The 14,352-nt window shown below is 48.0% G+C and overlaps 1 protein-coding gene across 7 annotated transcripts in view; it reads left to right on the forward strand.

The window, feature by feature from the left end:
- dlg3 (discs, large homolog 3 (Drosophila)) overlaps positions 1 to 14,352 on the forward strand; it is a 97,156-nt gene that overhangs the window by 22,813 nt on the left and 59,991 nt on the right. For 2 of the 7 annotated variants that reach the window (XM_035408714.1, XM_035408715.1), the window contains exon 1: positions 2,332 to 3,567. The exons of 1 other annotated variant lie outside the window; for it this stretch is intronic. In XM_035408714.1, the coding sequence (XP_035264605.1) occupies positions 3,163 to 3,567 (405 nt within the window). In that variant the 5' untranslated portion in view covers positions 2,332 to 3,162. Of the gene's footprint in view, positions 1 to 2,325; positions 3,568 to 14,352 lie in introns of those variants that run through there. 4 more of the 7 variants (XM_035408712.1, XM_035408708.1, XM_035408710.1 and 1 more) reach the window with 4 other exon arrangements.

The following is a 14,352-nucleotide window of genomic DNA, read 5'->3' on the forward strand; positions in this document are numbered from 1 at the left end:
ACACTGTGTCACACTTCTGTTATTTAGAAGTCAAGCCCTCACCCCTCACTCCGTGTCACGCTCGATTAGACGACTGGACTGACAGGTTTCTGATTCCTTCCAACAACCCGCAACCCTAAGCTTGATTACATACAGCGATGGACACGCTGCACATGAAGGCAGGAGCGCATACACACGCGTGCGCACACACAGGCACGCGCACACGCACCTCCTACCTGACATGTACATGCATGTGCAAACCAACACATACACAAATATGCACTCCCTCCACCACAACGCACATGCATGCACACGCTCACATGTAAGCACATACACACTCACACACACATGCGCACACACACACATACACATATGAAGCACGTTCTCTCCCCGTGATGCCCCGCCCACTCTGGAGCTGAAGCCGATGATCCTTTTTGTGGCGTTCACACATGTTGATGACATTTTGGTGAAGTAGAGAGAGAGACATTTCCCAGAATTCATCTGTGTTCACAGCACTCTGGCTTTGGGAAGTGTTCAGACAAGAGGCGAGATTGGATTTAATGGGTTCGCTCTGGAAAATGGAGAGCAAAGTAAAGCTAATGGCCTGATGCATCAGCATTGCCCTCCCTTTGCATGGAACATGGTCACGTCTTAATAGAGAAATGCTCTGTTCGGTCAGTACGATTCCATTTCTTTACTGTTCACCTGCTGTGCACTTCGGTTCAATAGATGTTTCAGTGCTTTCGTCCTTTAAACAGATAGCACGACTACTTCATTTTAACTTAAATAATAAAGCATGTATAACTGTTTGTATATGTGACTAAATGTGCTCAGAACTTGTACCATTTAATGTACAATTAGTTTGCAGTGAATCAGAAAAACAGTTGCTGTTTGGCAGCTTGTTGATTCAGTAGTTGATTTACTATAGCAAAATGTGAATATTTCATGGTCAACATTAACAAATTCAATAATAAAAGCAGCAATGGAAACCATCTGTTATCACTCATAAATTGTTCCATTTACACACTTTGTGAGCCTGAATAAATATCTTAAAATGCAGGCTAAATGCTGCAATTAACTAACTATATGGTTGTGATAATAATGTTGTACGTCACTGACTCTGCAAGGAATATGACATTCAGTGATTTGTTCTGTAATCTGCAACATACCAAGCTAAGGACTAATCTAACTAGTTGGCTTGCTAGATTTACCATTGGCCTTTTGCCTAAGTGTGGTAGCTTTTGGGGCTAGCATGTCCTTTTCTGAACTGTTGTTTTTTATTTTACTAATGAGCTTCAGAAGAAATTGCATGAATAAATGGCTCATCAGTTATACACATAAAGCCATACACCTTAGCTATAATATCTGGGTATGTGACAAGCGCTTCCATCATTTTCAGAAAAGGGGATATTGCTATTGGCCAAGTTATCAATCCCATCATTGTTTCTGGCCACTATTAATATCCAGATGAAAAACAACATGGTAGTTATAGGCTCAAGTTAATGACTAAGAAATAAGAAAAACATGATTTTGAACAGAACTTTCAAATTTGAATTTCCAACTTGCATCTTTCTGTCTTATTGTGGAAATCAGTTTGTAACTACTTGGCTTAGATAGTTGTCTTTCATCTTTTTTTATTTAAAACTCATTTCACATCAACGCTTTTCTCTTCATCTCATTGTAGTTTCTGCTTTTCGGGATTTTTATTTATTTATTTTTTTGTGTGGATGCAAATTCAGAATCATTTTGCAGTCTTCTGCTCTTAAACATTTGCCACTGATTGAATTTGTTTATGAAGCGTCATTGCATGATGAAATCTCATATTTTGCATCAAGTAAACAAAAATACATACTACCAAGCAGCAACCAGTCTCAAGATGAGGTTATGGACCAAGCATTCAGGATTTAACAAAGACGGTTGCCATCCCATGTCTCCCCTTGGGTGACCTAAACCATTGATGGGTATGGTGGGGCATCTCTACCAAGTCCACCTGTACCCCTTGGAGGAGCCAGGATGGGACCGGGGCCACCTCCCCCCCAGTGGAGATCAGGAGTGAAACTGTTCTTGCAGATTTGGGAGGTGGTGAAATGGCAGTGATGCTTTTGCTTCCTGCCATTCTGTCCCCATGTTTCTCTCAATGCGCTGCACGGGCTCAATAATGCAGCCGGGGTGGCGTGGCCCCTTTAAGAAGACCCAGCGAAGCGCTCCGGCCTGCTGCTGATGATGGTGGCGTTGCCGGCCCCTGATTGGCTGCCGATGTCAAGGCTGAGGTGCTGGAGGGATGCTGCTGCTGCTACGTATCTCTCTCTCTCTCTCTCTCTCTCTCTCTCTCGCTCTCGCTCGCTCGCTCTCCCTCTCTCTCGCTCGCTCGCATCGCATCCTTCTGTATAATCGGCAACTAGGGCAAGCAGGCTGAGAGGCGATCCAGAGCTCAGCTCCTCTCTGCAGGCTGAGAATAGAGAGAGAGAGAGAGAAAGGAAAAAACACAGCTCAAACCAGGAGGGGAAAAACGGAGGAAAAACAGCTTGATGAAAGAGGAGAGACGAGAGAAACAAAAGACCGTGGAAGATTTCATCGGTGGATAAAGACCCTTTTATATATGTATTGTTTATATATATATTTGTACACACGCATATAGATATTTATATATATACTTATACATATATACTTGTATATACACACGTGTATGTGTGCTTGTCTGTTTATATTGATATTTTTATATGTATTTGTGTGTGTAAATATATATATAAATGAATATATATCTTCTGAATTTATACATATCACTGTGAACACGGCGTGACAAGAGGAGATTTCTACCGTCAGGGCTGGTCTCTGATTGTGTGATCTGTGTACAATATTTTCACTGTTTTTTTTTTTTTGTTTTTTTTTTTCCCTGATCTTTACGTCAAGAAGAGGAAGACTCCTTTCCCCCCGTTTTTCTGCGGTGGCTTCCTCTCCCTTTTGCGCTCGCACCGGGGAAGATTCAAAGAAGGGGGGGGGGGAAAAAAAATAACATAAGAGGATACGTTTTTCCCGCAGCCCCTCTCTCTGGTTTGCTTTACTGCCGTCCGGCGGTGTGGGTGATCGGGGCTGACGAATAGCGCGTCCGCCTGCGTGCGTTCCCCCGCAGCCCGAAGAGAGCCCAGCGACCGAGCGAGCGAGCGAGCGAGCCCCCCTGCCAGCATGCACAAGCACCACCACTGCTGCAAGTGCCCGGAATGCTACGAGGTGACCCGCATGGCCGCGCTGCGTCGCATGGACACCCAGTCCTACGGGGACTGGCAGCCCGACCCGTACGGGTACCCGTCCGGGTACAGCGGCGGGCAGGCCATGCCTCCCCCGGCTTCGGGAGGAGGGGGTGGAGGCGGGGGAGGAGGTGGAGGAGGAGGCGTGGGAGGTGGCGGCGGCGGCGGCGGCGGCGGCACCCTCGGGAGAAGTAAGGGCAAGATGATGTCCGCCGGCGGCCCCGGGGGCCCCAACCCCAAGGGCCAGTCCAAGGGCGGCCCCAAGGTGAACGGCAACAGCGCAGGCGGACAGCAAGGATGGTGGCCAGAGTGCACCTGTTCCAACAGGGACTGGTACGACCAGGTAATGACCCCCCCCCCCTTCTCCTCTCAGCCCCCACCCCAGCACCCCCCCCCCCCCCGCCATGCACACACAGCCCCCTGCCGGCGACCACCGCGTCACTGGGAGCATTTGCAAGGAAGCCGGGGGGCAGGGGGGGGGGGCTGGCGGGCGAGGGGGGGGCAGCTGCTGTCTTTATGTAAGAGCATGCCTCTTTAACACTGGCGGTTTATGCTTCTGTCCATCTGTGGGAGGGGGTTGGGGGTATTCTTTGGCTGGCAGGCACACAGATGTGTGCATGTTTAGGGGGGGGGAACTGGTCCTCGGGCGTGGAGTCTCACCACGGCTTGTGACAGACAGCAGCTCGGGCTCTCCGCCTGCCAGTCCAGCCCCTCAGCCATGTTCCTCCACTGGCGGTTGCCGTGGATATCTGTGAGCAATGGCTCTGTGATGATCGCGGTGCGCATGCAGCGGGGCTGTTGAGCTCAGGTTTTTTTTTCCCTCCTCCTGCACACCTGAATAAAAACGTGCGCGTATGCGAGCGGATGAGATCGCCTCGTTGGGCGTTTGACGGTTATTGATATTCCCCGGTTGCTTCATTGATTCGCCGCGCACGGTCCTTTCCGTAATGGAGGTCTGCGACATCGCCGCTCCGGATGCGTGTGCGGCTGGAAACGCCGCGCGTTTACACTCGGCTGCCGTTCGGCGCCACGTCGTGTGGAACCTGACGTGAAATGACTGTCTAATTCATACGTTTTTCGCCTAAAGCGATTTCACAGGAAGCCGTTCTCGGCAGCGTTTCTGATGTGATTTGCATAGCCTGTACAGGGTCTGAGGGGGAGAGAGAGAGAGAGGGAGAGAGAGAGAGGGGGGGGGAGAGCGAGAGAGAGAGACATATTTTATATAATTGCTGCATACATGTGACTCAGTAATTAATTTCTGGTGAATTGTTTTATTGCTGAAGCAGGATTGAGGCTGGTGAGGAAGGTTGTGCCAGATAGCAGGGTGAAGCTTCATGTGCAGGAGGCATAATGTAATTAAGTCGACAAGACCCTTTCATTTACATTTTTCAGTGAATCTCATTTTCCTAACGTTCATTATGCCCATATTGTTCTTGAGATTCTGCTATCTCCTTTGCCTAGATAGAGAGTGCAACTAAAGCTAGGAACAGAACCTGTAATTAAGGTTGTGTGTGTGTGTGTGTGAGAGAGAGAGAGAGAGCGAGAGAGAGAAATAGGGAGAGTGAGAGAGAGACATTAGGGGTGGGGGGCAGGGGCACAGTCAATGTATGGAATGCCAGAATTGTAATTGTGTGCCTGTGTTATATATGCGAATGTGCGTATGTATGTGTGTATTTGTGAGAGTGAGAGATAGATAGGGAGAGACAGAAAGCGAGAGAGAGAGCTTGGGTGGGGGCAGGGTTCACGCTTAATATATGTAATGGTGTGCGTTTCTGCGTATGTTTTGCAGTACATGTGGCTGTGTGTGTGTGTGTGTGTGTGTGTGAGAGAGAGAGAGAGAGAGAGACAGAGAGACTGACAGATAGAGACAGAGGGAGAGAGAGAGAGAGAGAGTGGGAGAGAGAGAGAGAGAGCATGGGTGTAAAATGGAGGCTGAGATTTTCACTGGCACCGTGAGTGAAATCCGGCTGAACGCGGAGCACACACGAGGCACCAGCCCCGTCAGAGCCCGCTTACCCCCGTCACTCACCGGGGTCGCTCGGCGGCCGGGGGTGGGAGGGCTCCGCTCGGCGCTAGCCGTCTGCTAGCCGCCGCTAGCCGCTCAGAGGAAAGGGGCAGCGGCGAGGGGAACGTACTGCATTTCAGGCGGCATTTAGCATTCGGCCGGCGCGAGCGGACGAGCGCTGCAGATTTCCCTAGTCTTTCTCGAGCCTTTCGGTGCGTTGATTAGGCACGCCGCATCACACACATCGGCCTCCCTTTTTTTCCTTCGTTTTCGTGTTTTGGTTTTGCGGTGTCTGACATACGCTTATATTTGCAGATCTGCCTCGTTTTAATGCGGAACACTCCATGTAAATTGCAGTGTATTTTGTATGAAGCTTTGTATTTTTGAATTTGTTAAATTGCATATTTTGTCTGGACGTTTGTTTGTTCATATTTGATTGGTTGAGGTTGTGCAGAAGAGGCGCGGTCATCAGCCTTATGATGCCAGGGGGTTTTGGGGTTTTGGGTAATTGTCTCTTGCCATTGGTGGCCTCCTGCTGCTGAAGATTCTGTGGAGCATCCTATCCCCAATAAATCTAGAGAAGGGGTTCTTATCTCATATTTTGAGAAACACACAGGCTTACATTAATGGAAACCCAGGCCCAACCCAGTCCATAGTGCTACAGTAACTGGGTATGGATCAATCTGTATTGGCATAAATGGATGTGAAAATACAACAAACAAAAATTGTACAAATAGTAAAAATTGTCGTTCAGTAACAGGTATGAAAGAGTGATGATGGAAGAGAGAAATAAGCTGATGAAGGTGGGAGGGATGGAGAGAGGGGGAGGGGATTACATAAGAGCAGCCAGTTGGTAGCGCTGAGAGGAGAGAACGGCAATGGCTGTGTGGAGAAGCAACTGTCCCCTGGTCTCTACACTCACTCTGTCACTCAGTCTGTGTTCACCCTCTCACCGTATGCAGACACGTTCCCCTCATGTGATCTCTGACTTTACCCTCTGACCCTGTCTCTGCATTCACTCTCTCGCTCTGTATTCATTCACCCTCTCACCACACGCAGACACATTTGCCCTCTTATCCTCTCGCATAATCACTCACTTTAGCCTCTGATGCAGTCACTCTGAGCCCACATCCCACTTGATGAATCAATGAATTTTCTACGACCCCACGCCTTATTAAAACGTAGCCTGTTACATGTTCATATATGCTCAAGGATGAAATGAGTGGGTGTAAGAGGCGCAGTTTTTATTTTGACTGGTGGAAATGTCAGTAGATAGTGTATTTCATGCTGTGAGATATTTTTTTAGACCACTTCACTGACCCACTAACAGGTTCCAACCCACAGTTATGGAACCACTGCTCTACATTCACCCTCTCACCTCCTGCCTGATTATGTACTGCAAATTCAGAGATGCATTCACTCTCTCACCTCCTCAGTCTCTACTACCCATTCAGAGACACATTCATCCTCTCACTTCCTCCCTGATTCTGTACTGCACATTCAAAGATACATTCACCCTCTCACCCCCTCCCTCAGTCTCTACACCAAAGGGATGTGAGGCACCCCTCACCCTGCCAATCCAATTCCTAAATCATATTCTCCTCTGTTTTATTGTAATTGTTATATAATTTTTGCCATGTAGGAGAACTAGTAGCAGCCACAGCAACCACACAATGCCTGATACAATTAGAACACAGTCGTGAAGAAAATTTTGGGACATTGTTCATGAAAAACGTGTAGAACACCTTGCACATGTTTAAGTAAAAGCTCAATAATATTAATGGGATTTCAAAAACAAGTCTACATTAAAATTGTTATCCTGTCTGACAGTATCTGGCAAGGGATTCAAAACCGTCTATTAGGGAAAAAAAACCAGTGTAATGTATGACCTGAATGGGTGGGAAGAACAATGGAAAAGAGGCGGTCTTTGAAGGGGTGCATAAAGAAGACAGAAGGCAATAGCAGACTGCAGTCTGGTCAATGGTAGGCCATTCAGTCTACCTCTGGGGACGGTGGGGGGGGGGGGGGGTAATAAAACAAATGAGATAGAGCCGCGGCAGAAGAATGAGATGAGATTAAAGAGTGGTACAGGGTGTGTTCGCAGGGGAGCGAGATTTTGATGCGAGGCAAAGCATCTCCGCTAACGCAGCGGCAAGCATCGGCACTGTCGCTGAGAGACGAGGGGGGAACCTACGGAGGGGCTGCTGGGAAGCTAGGAAGAGAAAACCGGCCAATAAGCCAGAGCCTGTATCTCGAAAGCTTGGAATTATCGGGATTTATCTGCAGATAGTCCCATACCATAGCAATGTTTCGTATTGTATCTGTGCGACTGTATTATTTAACACTGAAGGGGATGCTGAGTGTGCTGTACAGTGAATGGTCACCGGAGAGAATCACAGCGATCCCAGATGAGGAAAGGGCAAAAACCTGGACCGCGTGTTATAATAGAGGAACAAATTGTACGAAGGGTTTGCTTTAATGAGAGTGAAGGTGTGTGTAAAATAGGCAGTGTGCTGAGAGATTGATGTGGAAGCGGACCTCGTACTGAGCCGTGGGGTACCGTAGAAGGGAGAGTAATGGGCAGTGGGAGAAAGCCTCTCACGCTTGACAGCGATCAGTACTGATATCTCCATGATATACTTTTCCCAGAAGGGTCCTGCAAAGTCATATTCAGGTTCTTACGGTGCTGCAGATTTTATTTAAGCAATCATTTCTGACAGCGGGTAATGTTCACCCTACTAAGGGAAATTGTGAAGGATTTTCTTCCTGCCTGAAACAGGAAACAGGAGTTGTGCCATGTTTGATAACAGGAAATGGTGCTGCTAGGCGAGGTTCTGTCATTCTTTCCTTGGAATGAAACTTACTGGAAATTCCTGCTCCGTTAAAGTTAAAGATTACCTCCGAGCCGGTGAAGCATTTCTAAAAAACTGTCACGAGAGGGGAAAAGCGCGCTTGGTTACAGGCGCGTATCGATCTCGACGCACAGAGTGCGGGGAGCCATTGTGAAGGCGTAGTCGTCAGAGCCGTTACCCTGCCACAGCTCCAGCGCTACGGAAATGATAATCAATGGCCATTGTGAGGCGCTCGCGGGGTTAATTAAGGACCGTCGGACACACGATCTCAGGTGAGCCGGGCGGAAAGAAAAAGGGACCGGGGAGGATTTCGAGTTCTTCTTAGAGAGATGTACAGAGAGACCCTGTCCTAATATTAGCCCCTCCTCCTCACGAAGAGCCCTCTTCCCTCAGGCTCCAATCTGTCTTTGTGTGCTCTCCAGCTCTGTGGCACAAGATTAGCGTGAAATATTCATTGGCTTTTATGTTATTTATGACTCGCATGATATTAAACATTTCCAACATTTCTCCCCCCTGTAAAAAAAAAAAAAAAAGTCCCTAAAGCTTGTTTTAGGTCCTCCCATTCACTGGTGTGGGCAGTGGTGTTGGCGCTGTTATTGTTATATCAGGATGATTTCCCTGTTGACGATATGTGAAACTTTTTAAGAGATACGAGTGGAGTTGGAGATTGAATCAGTTTAAAAGGAGACACTCCCTCATCAGTCCCTTTTTAAGGCTCCACGAGAGTAGATAAACCATTGGTGCATTTACATGGACATTTTCATTCATTCATTCATTCATTCATTCATTCATAAAATTAGAAAGAATTGTCTGGGCTTCTGCTCTTTTTGCCTGTTTTTCACCTTTCTGTTTTAATGCACGCTTGGCTGGGTGTAAATCCACTGCAGTGCTAGCTCTCATTTGTGTACTGTTTTGTTGTAGCCTTGCCTTTAACCTGTACCATAATCCAGGGGTCTCCAGTCTCATCCAAGAAGGGGCTTTTGCTCTAGCACAGCGCCAAAACACCCGATTCAGCTTACCATAGTATTGATCGAAGGCCGTGATTAATTGATTAGTTGAATTAGGTTTTTAAGTGTTGCGCTAGGCTAGAACAAAAGCCTGCACCTACACTGGCCCTTTCTGAGCTGAGAGCTGTCATGCTTCCCAAACATGCTCATATATTTAATGCCTTACATCATGTGTGTGTCTGTGCATGCCAGAGGGGGGGGGGGGCAATGAGAGAGACAGAGAACAGTGGGAGACGGATGTGGCTGCATTTTGTGCACCGGGGCTTTAAGGTGGGCCCAGTAGGCCGTTAGTGGATCCAGTTTGAGCGTGATATTAGCAGCCGTCTCAAACTCAGGCCCCTGCTGGGATCTTAAACGGCCTCCTCGGCTGAATTCAGGGGCATTTTCACCAGATCAAGGAGGATTTATCTCCGAGCCCGTCACAAAAAAGCGCGCTTACCCTGCGGTGGGAGAGAGACGGTGTGCGCCTTGTTTTCCTCTCCCTGTGCTGACGGAGGGGGGGGGGGGGGGGGGGGAAATAATCATCAGAGGTAACGGTGAGATGGGATGAAGATGGCTGACGATGAAACGCTTTCCGCGGTGACGCAGATTTGTAGACACCGTGGAGACATTTCATGTGCTGGCCCTCGAGCTGACGGTATGAGGATGTTAGGAACTTGCACATACCCTGTACACCAGCGCTCTGCTGCTTCATGTTAACAGCATGTTTCTCACAAACTGCCTTTTTCAGGATTGGTGGATTTTAGCACATTTAGTTCCTCCTGGCCACAGTGAGCTTAAATTAGTGTGGTCTGCTCGCACTGGAGTGACATCGGCCATTTATGCAGATTGCACAGTAGTGTATCGTGGTCACACGCGGTCTCTCTCTTCCTCTTCCTTTCTCATTTTCATTCTGTCCCTGTTGATTTCTCTCTCTCTCTCTCTCTCTCTCTCTCCCTCCCTCTCTCCCTCTCTCTCCCTGTGTCTCCTGCTGTGCTGTAATTGAGACTCAGGGCTCTGCCCATTCGCGGGCTGTGTTGATCACGTGATCGTTGGAGTGGAGGCGGAGTCACGGGGGACCCGGAGTCTCTGTGAATGGATATTTCCCTCTTGGGACACGTAGGGGAGTAATATATCTTTGCAGGAGGGGGGTGGGGCATTGGGGGAAGGTAGGGATACGATGCAGGAGGGGAGGCGCGTGGCGGTGGAACGGCACACCGAGCACTCCCCACCACGGGCCACGCCAGACGGGGATGGGGGGTCGAGCAGGTCCCAGGAGGGTCACACCCGCACTCTCACTCTCACCCTCCCTGACCGCTATCTCTGGTGACAGTAAAAGGCCAGACAGACTGGCATGTGCACGGTGATGTCATTCTGAACGCGGCGTCTCGGGAGGGGGGGGGGGGGGGCGGGGTCAAACGGAACAAAAAATGAAAATGCAGTTTGGGTCTGGGCAGTATGTTCTCTTTTTTTTTTTTCCCTTGCTGGTCCAATAAATAAGAAGCCGCATTCTGCGGAGTAAAGGCACACAGATGCAGCTGATACGGCTTTATTAGTTTCACACCACTGGGCAGTGTCTGGCACCCCCGAATTGAATACGGATTTTTAATTGGATGACATCTAAGCTTCGGGTGTCAGCAGCGGCGGCTGTTTTATAAAGCACGCTTATCTCACGTGCTGCTCTTGCGCAGATCGCAGCTCTTCTGCGTGGCGGTGTGTGTGGAGCAGTGTGACGTGCCCGAGGAAGTCGCGTGCACCTTAAGAATGGCTGATTTAAGTAACACCGAGAGGGTGCATATTTATTTTATTTTTATTTTGTTGGTTTATTTTTCGGGGGACAATGCACACCAATCAACAGTCGAGCTGTGAATTAGCCAGAGTTAGCCTGAAAGGCTAGTTTTCATCTGCTGTCCCTGGCCAGATGTTTAAAAGGCAGCCTAAAATATTTATGACCTTTCTTTGTGTGACTACGTAGCGGCGTCCTGGCTCTATCGATTTAGCAGAAGTTCCGTGTGTGGCGCGCGAGTGAGAATGTACGACGTCGCGGCGGATGAAAAAGTGGTCTAATTTTCACAATTTCAAAGTGTGAGTTAGCGCAGAGTCCCATAACACTGCGGCCAGTCAAAGCCGAGTCTCTGAAGACTGAGAGAGAGAGATGAAAATCAAATGAATCTCACATTGGGCAGAGCGGCATCATTACGGTGACATACTGTACATAATAAGGAGACGGCACAGTTCAGAACTGCTAATGCAATATTCCATTCAGAAGACAGGCATTCCAAATTCTGGGTTGATGTTATACTGTCCTGTCTTGTTCATATTTTTTGAGAACACCGTAAGTTATGAACATCGTTGGAATCGCAGGATCCAAATGTATTTTTCACCCAAAATCGGCCATTTGATTATGTGTTCACACTGCTATATAAATGTTAAAATGGAATGACTAGGAATGTCAAATTTTTGAAGTGTGTGTGTGGAGTAGATGTTTTTTGTATCCAGAGCTCTCCCTGCTACGGTATTAATGATCGAAATGCAAATGTCTGTTCTGTCTATTGGTATATCAATAATACCTATTGTACTGCTACACAAATGAATGGCATCAGACAGCAACTGAAATATATTTGGGCCCTTATGATTTATTTTATAATTGTGGACTTAAATAAAGAAGTGTGTAAATGTGTGTGCGTGTGCGTGTGCGTGTGCGTGTGCGTGTGCGTGTGCGTGTGTGTGTGTGTGTGTGTGTGACTGTGTGTGTCGATGTATGCAGTGTATGTGTGCTGGTGTTCTAAGAATGGGATTTTGCAGCTTGTGCTCTTTATGCTGTGTCACAATCCTCCTGTTCCTCTCATCTCTCACTGTTCTGCTGCTCTTCCTCCCTCTACCACCCACACTCACTTCTCTCCCTCCCTCCCTCCCTCCTCCCTCCTTCACTCTCTCTACATCTCTCAATATTCTATAACTCCATTCCATTCTCCACCAACACTCATCATCCATATCTCTCTCTCTCACTCACACACACACACACACACGCACAAAGCTCACGTTATCCCACTGCAAATGAACAGCCTCTCTGCTGGCATTTCTCCTGTGCTAGTGCATTGCCTGTGTTTCTGCCTGTGCATTTAGTTACCTAATCAAGCAAACCAGAATACTTTTAATATGCATACAATGATACAATGTGTGTGGGTGTGTATATATATATATATATATATATATATATAGAGAGAGAGAGAGAGAGAGAGAGCGAGAGAGAGAGTATCAGATATAATGGATCTGCCCTTCACTTTTTCTTACAATGATAGAATTAACATGGGTACATGTAGAAATGTATGTAGATTTATGATGCATTTGTGAGGGAGAGGGGACATGGTAGGCAGCAGGTTTTTAGGTGGTGTGGTGTGTAATGTGAACCAGCTGGGATCTGCTGTGTAATGGCTGTAGGTGCAGGGCGCACATGGTATCAGCATTAAGAGAATAATCTCATTATGTCGGATAGTCTGGTGGTCTGGGGGAAAGCAGCATGCTTTGCCCCTGCGTGCAGCTATAGGCGGCTGGAGAGTGGGGGTTTTACGAAGCGTCTTTTGTATTTGCACTACACGTGATCTCTCTTGTTCTCTCTCTCATGCACAGACCTGCATTAAATAGAAATAACTGCTCTCAACAAAAAAAAACAAACATTAGAAACCCGAAATGCTGCATGAAACAAGGGTCATCGTACACTGCAATATTAATGTGCCCTTTTACAGAGCTTTGGATTTATTCCGTATAATTGTAAGAGATGTAAGGACCTGAGGCTTCTGCAGTGTCTATGCACATTTAAGAAATATTATTAAATGGTGAATATGATGATATCATTTAAAATATTTTTAAAGAAATTAATTCTTCAGTTGTGAGGCATTCACCCAAAGCACACATTGGGGCGCATGTCTGGTTTGAATTAAAATGTCCATTCAACACTATAGTGAAGTGCACATTAGTTCCACTATAACAGGTTTCAGTAACAGAAAGCATAATACACAATTTCTGATATGGTGTCATACAAGCACCCTCTTACATAAGTGCAACAGCACCTACAGTGTAACACACTGAAAAAGTAATATTCTTGGGTCCACATAAGAGGAAGAGTCGGGGTGGTCTGTGTACAGTAGATTCATTTTTGTATCATATACTTCTGGTTTCAGACACAATTTGATCATTTGTTCATTTAAAAAGAACATAAACAGAGTGGGGGGAAAGAGGGAGAGAGAGAGAGAGTTTCCAACAGCCCATCTGTAAGCCTGGGTAATATGTGATGAAGGATGGCTTCAGTCAGCTTTATTCATAAGCTACATCTACCGTTAAAAATCTTTTTGTTATGAATCAGATTTTTTTTCTGATATTTGCCATTAGCAGCTTATGCACCAGTGCGGAGGGAGCTGATGAGGGCCAGGGAGGTGTGTGTGCTGTGTGGCGGGGTCCAGTGTGTGCTCCTCACCGGACCCCCTGTTCATGGGCTACAGGCCTCTGGAGCCCTGCGTGCTTTCACTCAGCCCCCGCTGGACTGCAGCCCACTGCTGCTCCTGTTTTTTGGGGGTTTTTTGGGGTGTTTTTGGGGTGGGAGGGCGGGCGGCTTGTGTTTTTTGGGTCGGAGGGTGAGAGGGTTGTGTTTTTTGGGGTGTTTTTTGGGTGGTAGGGCAGGAGGGTTGAGTTTTTTTGGGTGGTGGGGTGGGTCGGTTGTGTGTTTTTTGGCTGGGAGGGTTGTGTTTTTTGGGGTGTTTTTTGGGTGGTAGGGCAGGAGGGTTGTGTGTTTTTTGGGTGGTGGGGTGGGACGGTTGTGTTTTTTGGGTGGTAGGGCAGGAGGGTTGTGTGTTTTTTGGGTGGTAGGGTAGGAGGGTGAGTTTTTTTGGGTGGTGGGGTGGGACGGTTGTGTTTTTTTTGGGTGGGAGGGCGGCAGGGCTGTGGGAGGGCTGTGTTTTTTTGGGTGGGAGGGCGGCAGGGCTGTGGGGGGGCTGAGTTTTTTTGGGTGGGAGGGCGGCAGGGCTGTGGGGGGGCTGTGTTTTTTTGGGTGGGAGGGCAGCAGGGCTGTGGGGGGGCTGTGTTTTTTTGGGTGGGAGGGCGGCAGGGCTGTGGGGGGGCTGTGTTTTTCTGGGTGGGAGGGCGGCAGGGCTGTGGGGGGGGCTGTGTTTTTTTTGGGTGGGAGGGCGGCAGGGCTGTGGGGGGGCTGTGTTTTTTTGGGTGGGAGGGCGGCAGGGCTGTGGGGGGGCTGTGTTTTTTTGGGTGGGAGGGCGGCAGGGCTGTGGGGGGGC

The sequence above is a fragment of the Anguilla anguilla genome, chromosome 3 (assembly GCF_013347855.1).
Source record: "Anguilla anguilla isolate fAngAng1 chromosome 3, fAngAng1.pri, whole genome shotgun sequence".
NCBI lineage: Eukaryota > Metazoa > Chordata > Actinopteri > Anguilliformes > Anguillidae > Anguilla > Anguilla anguilla.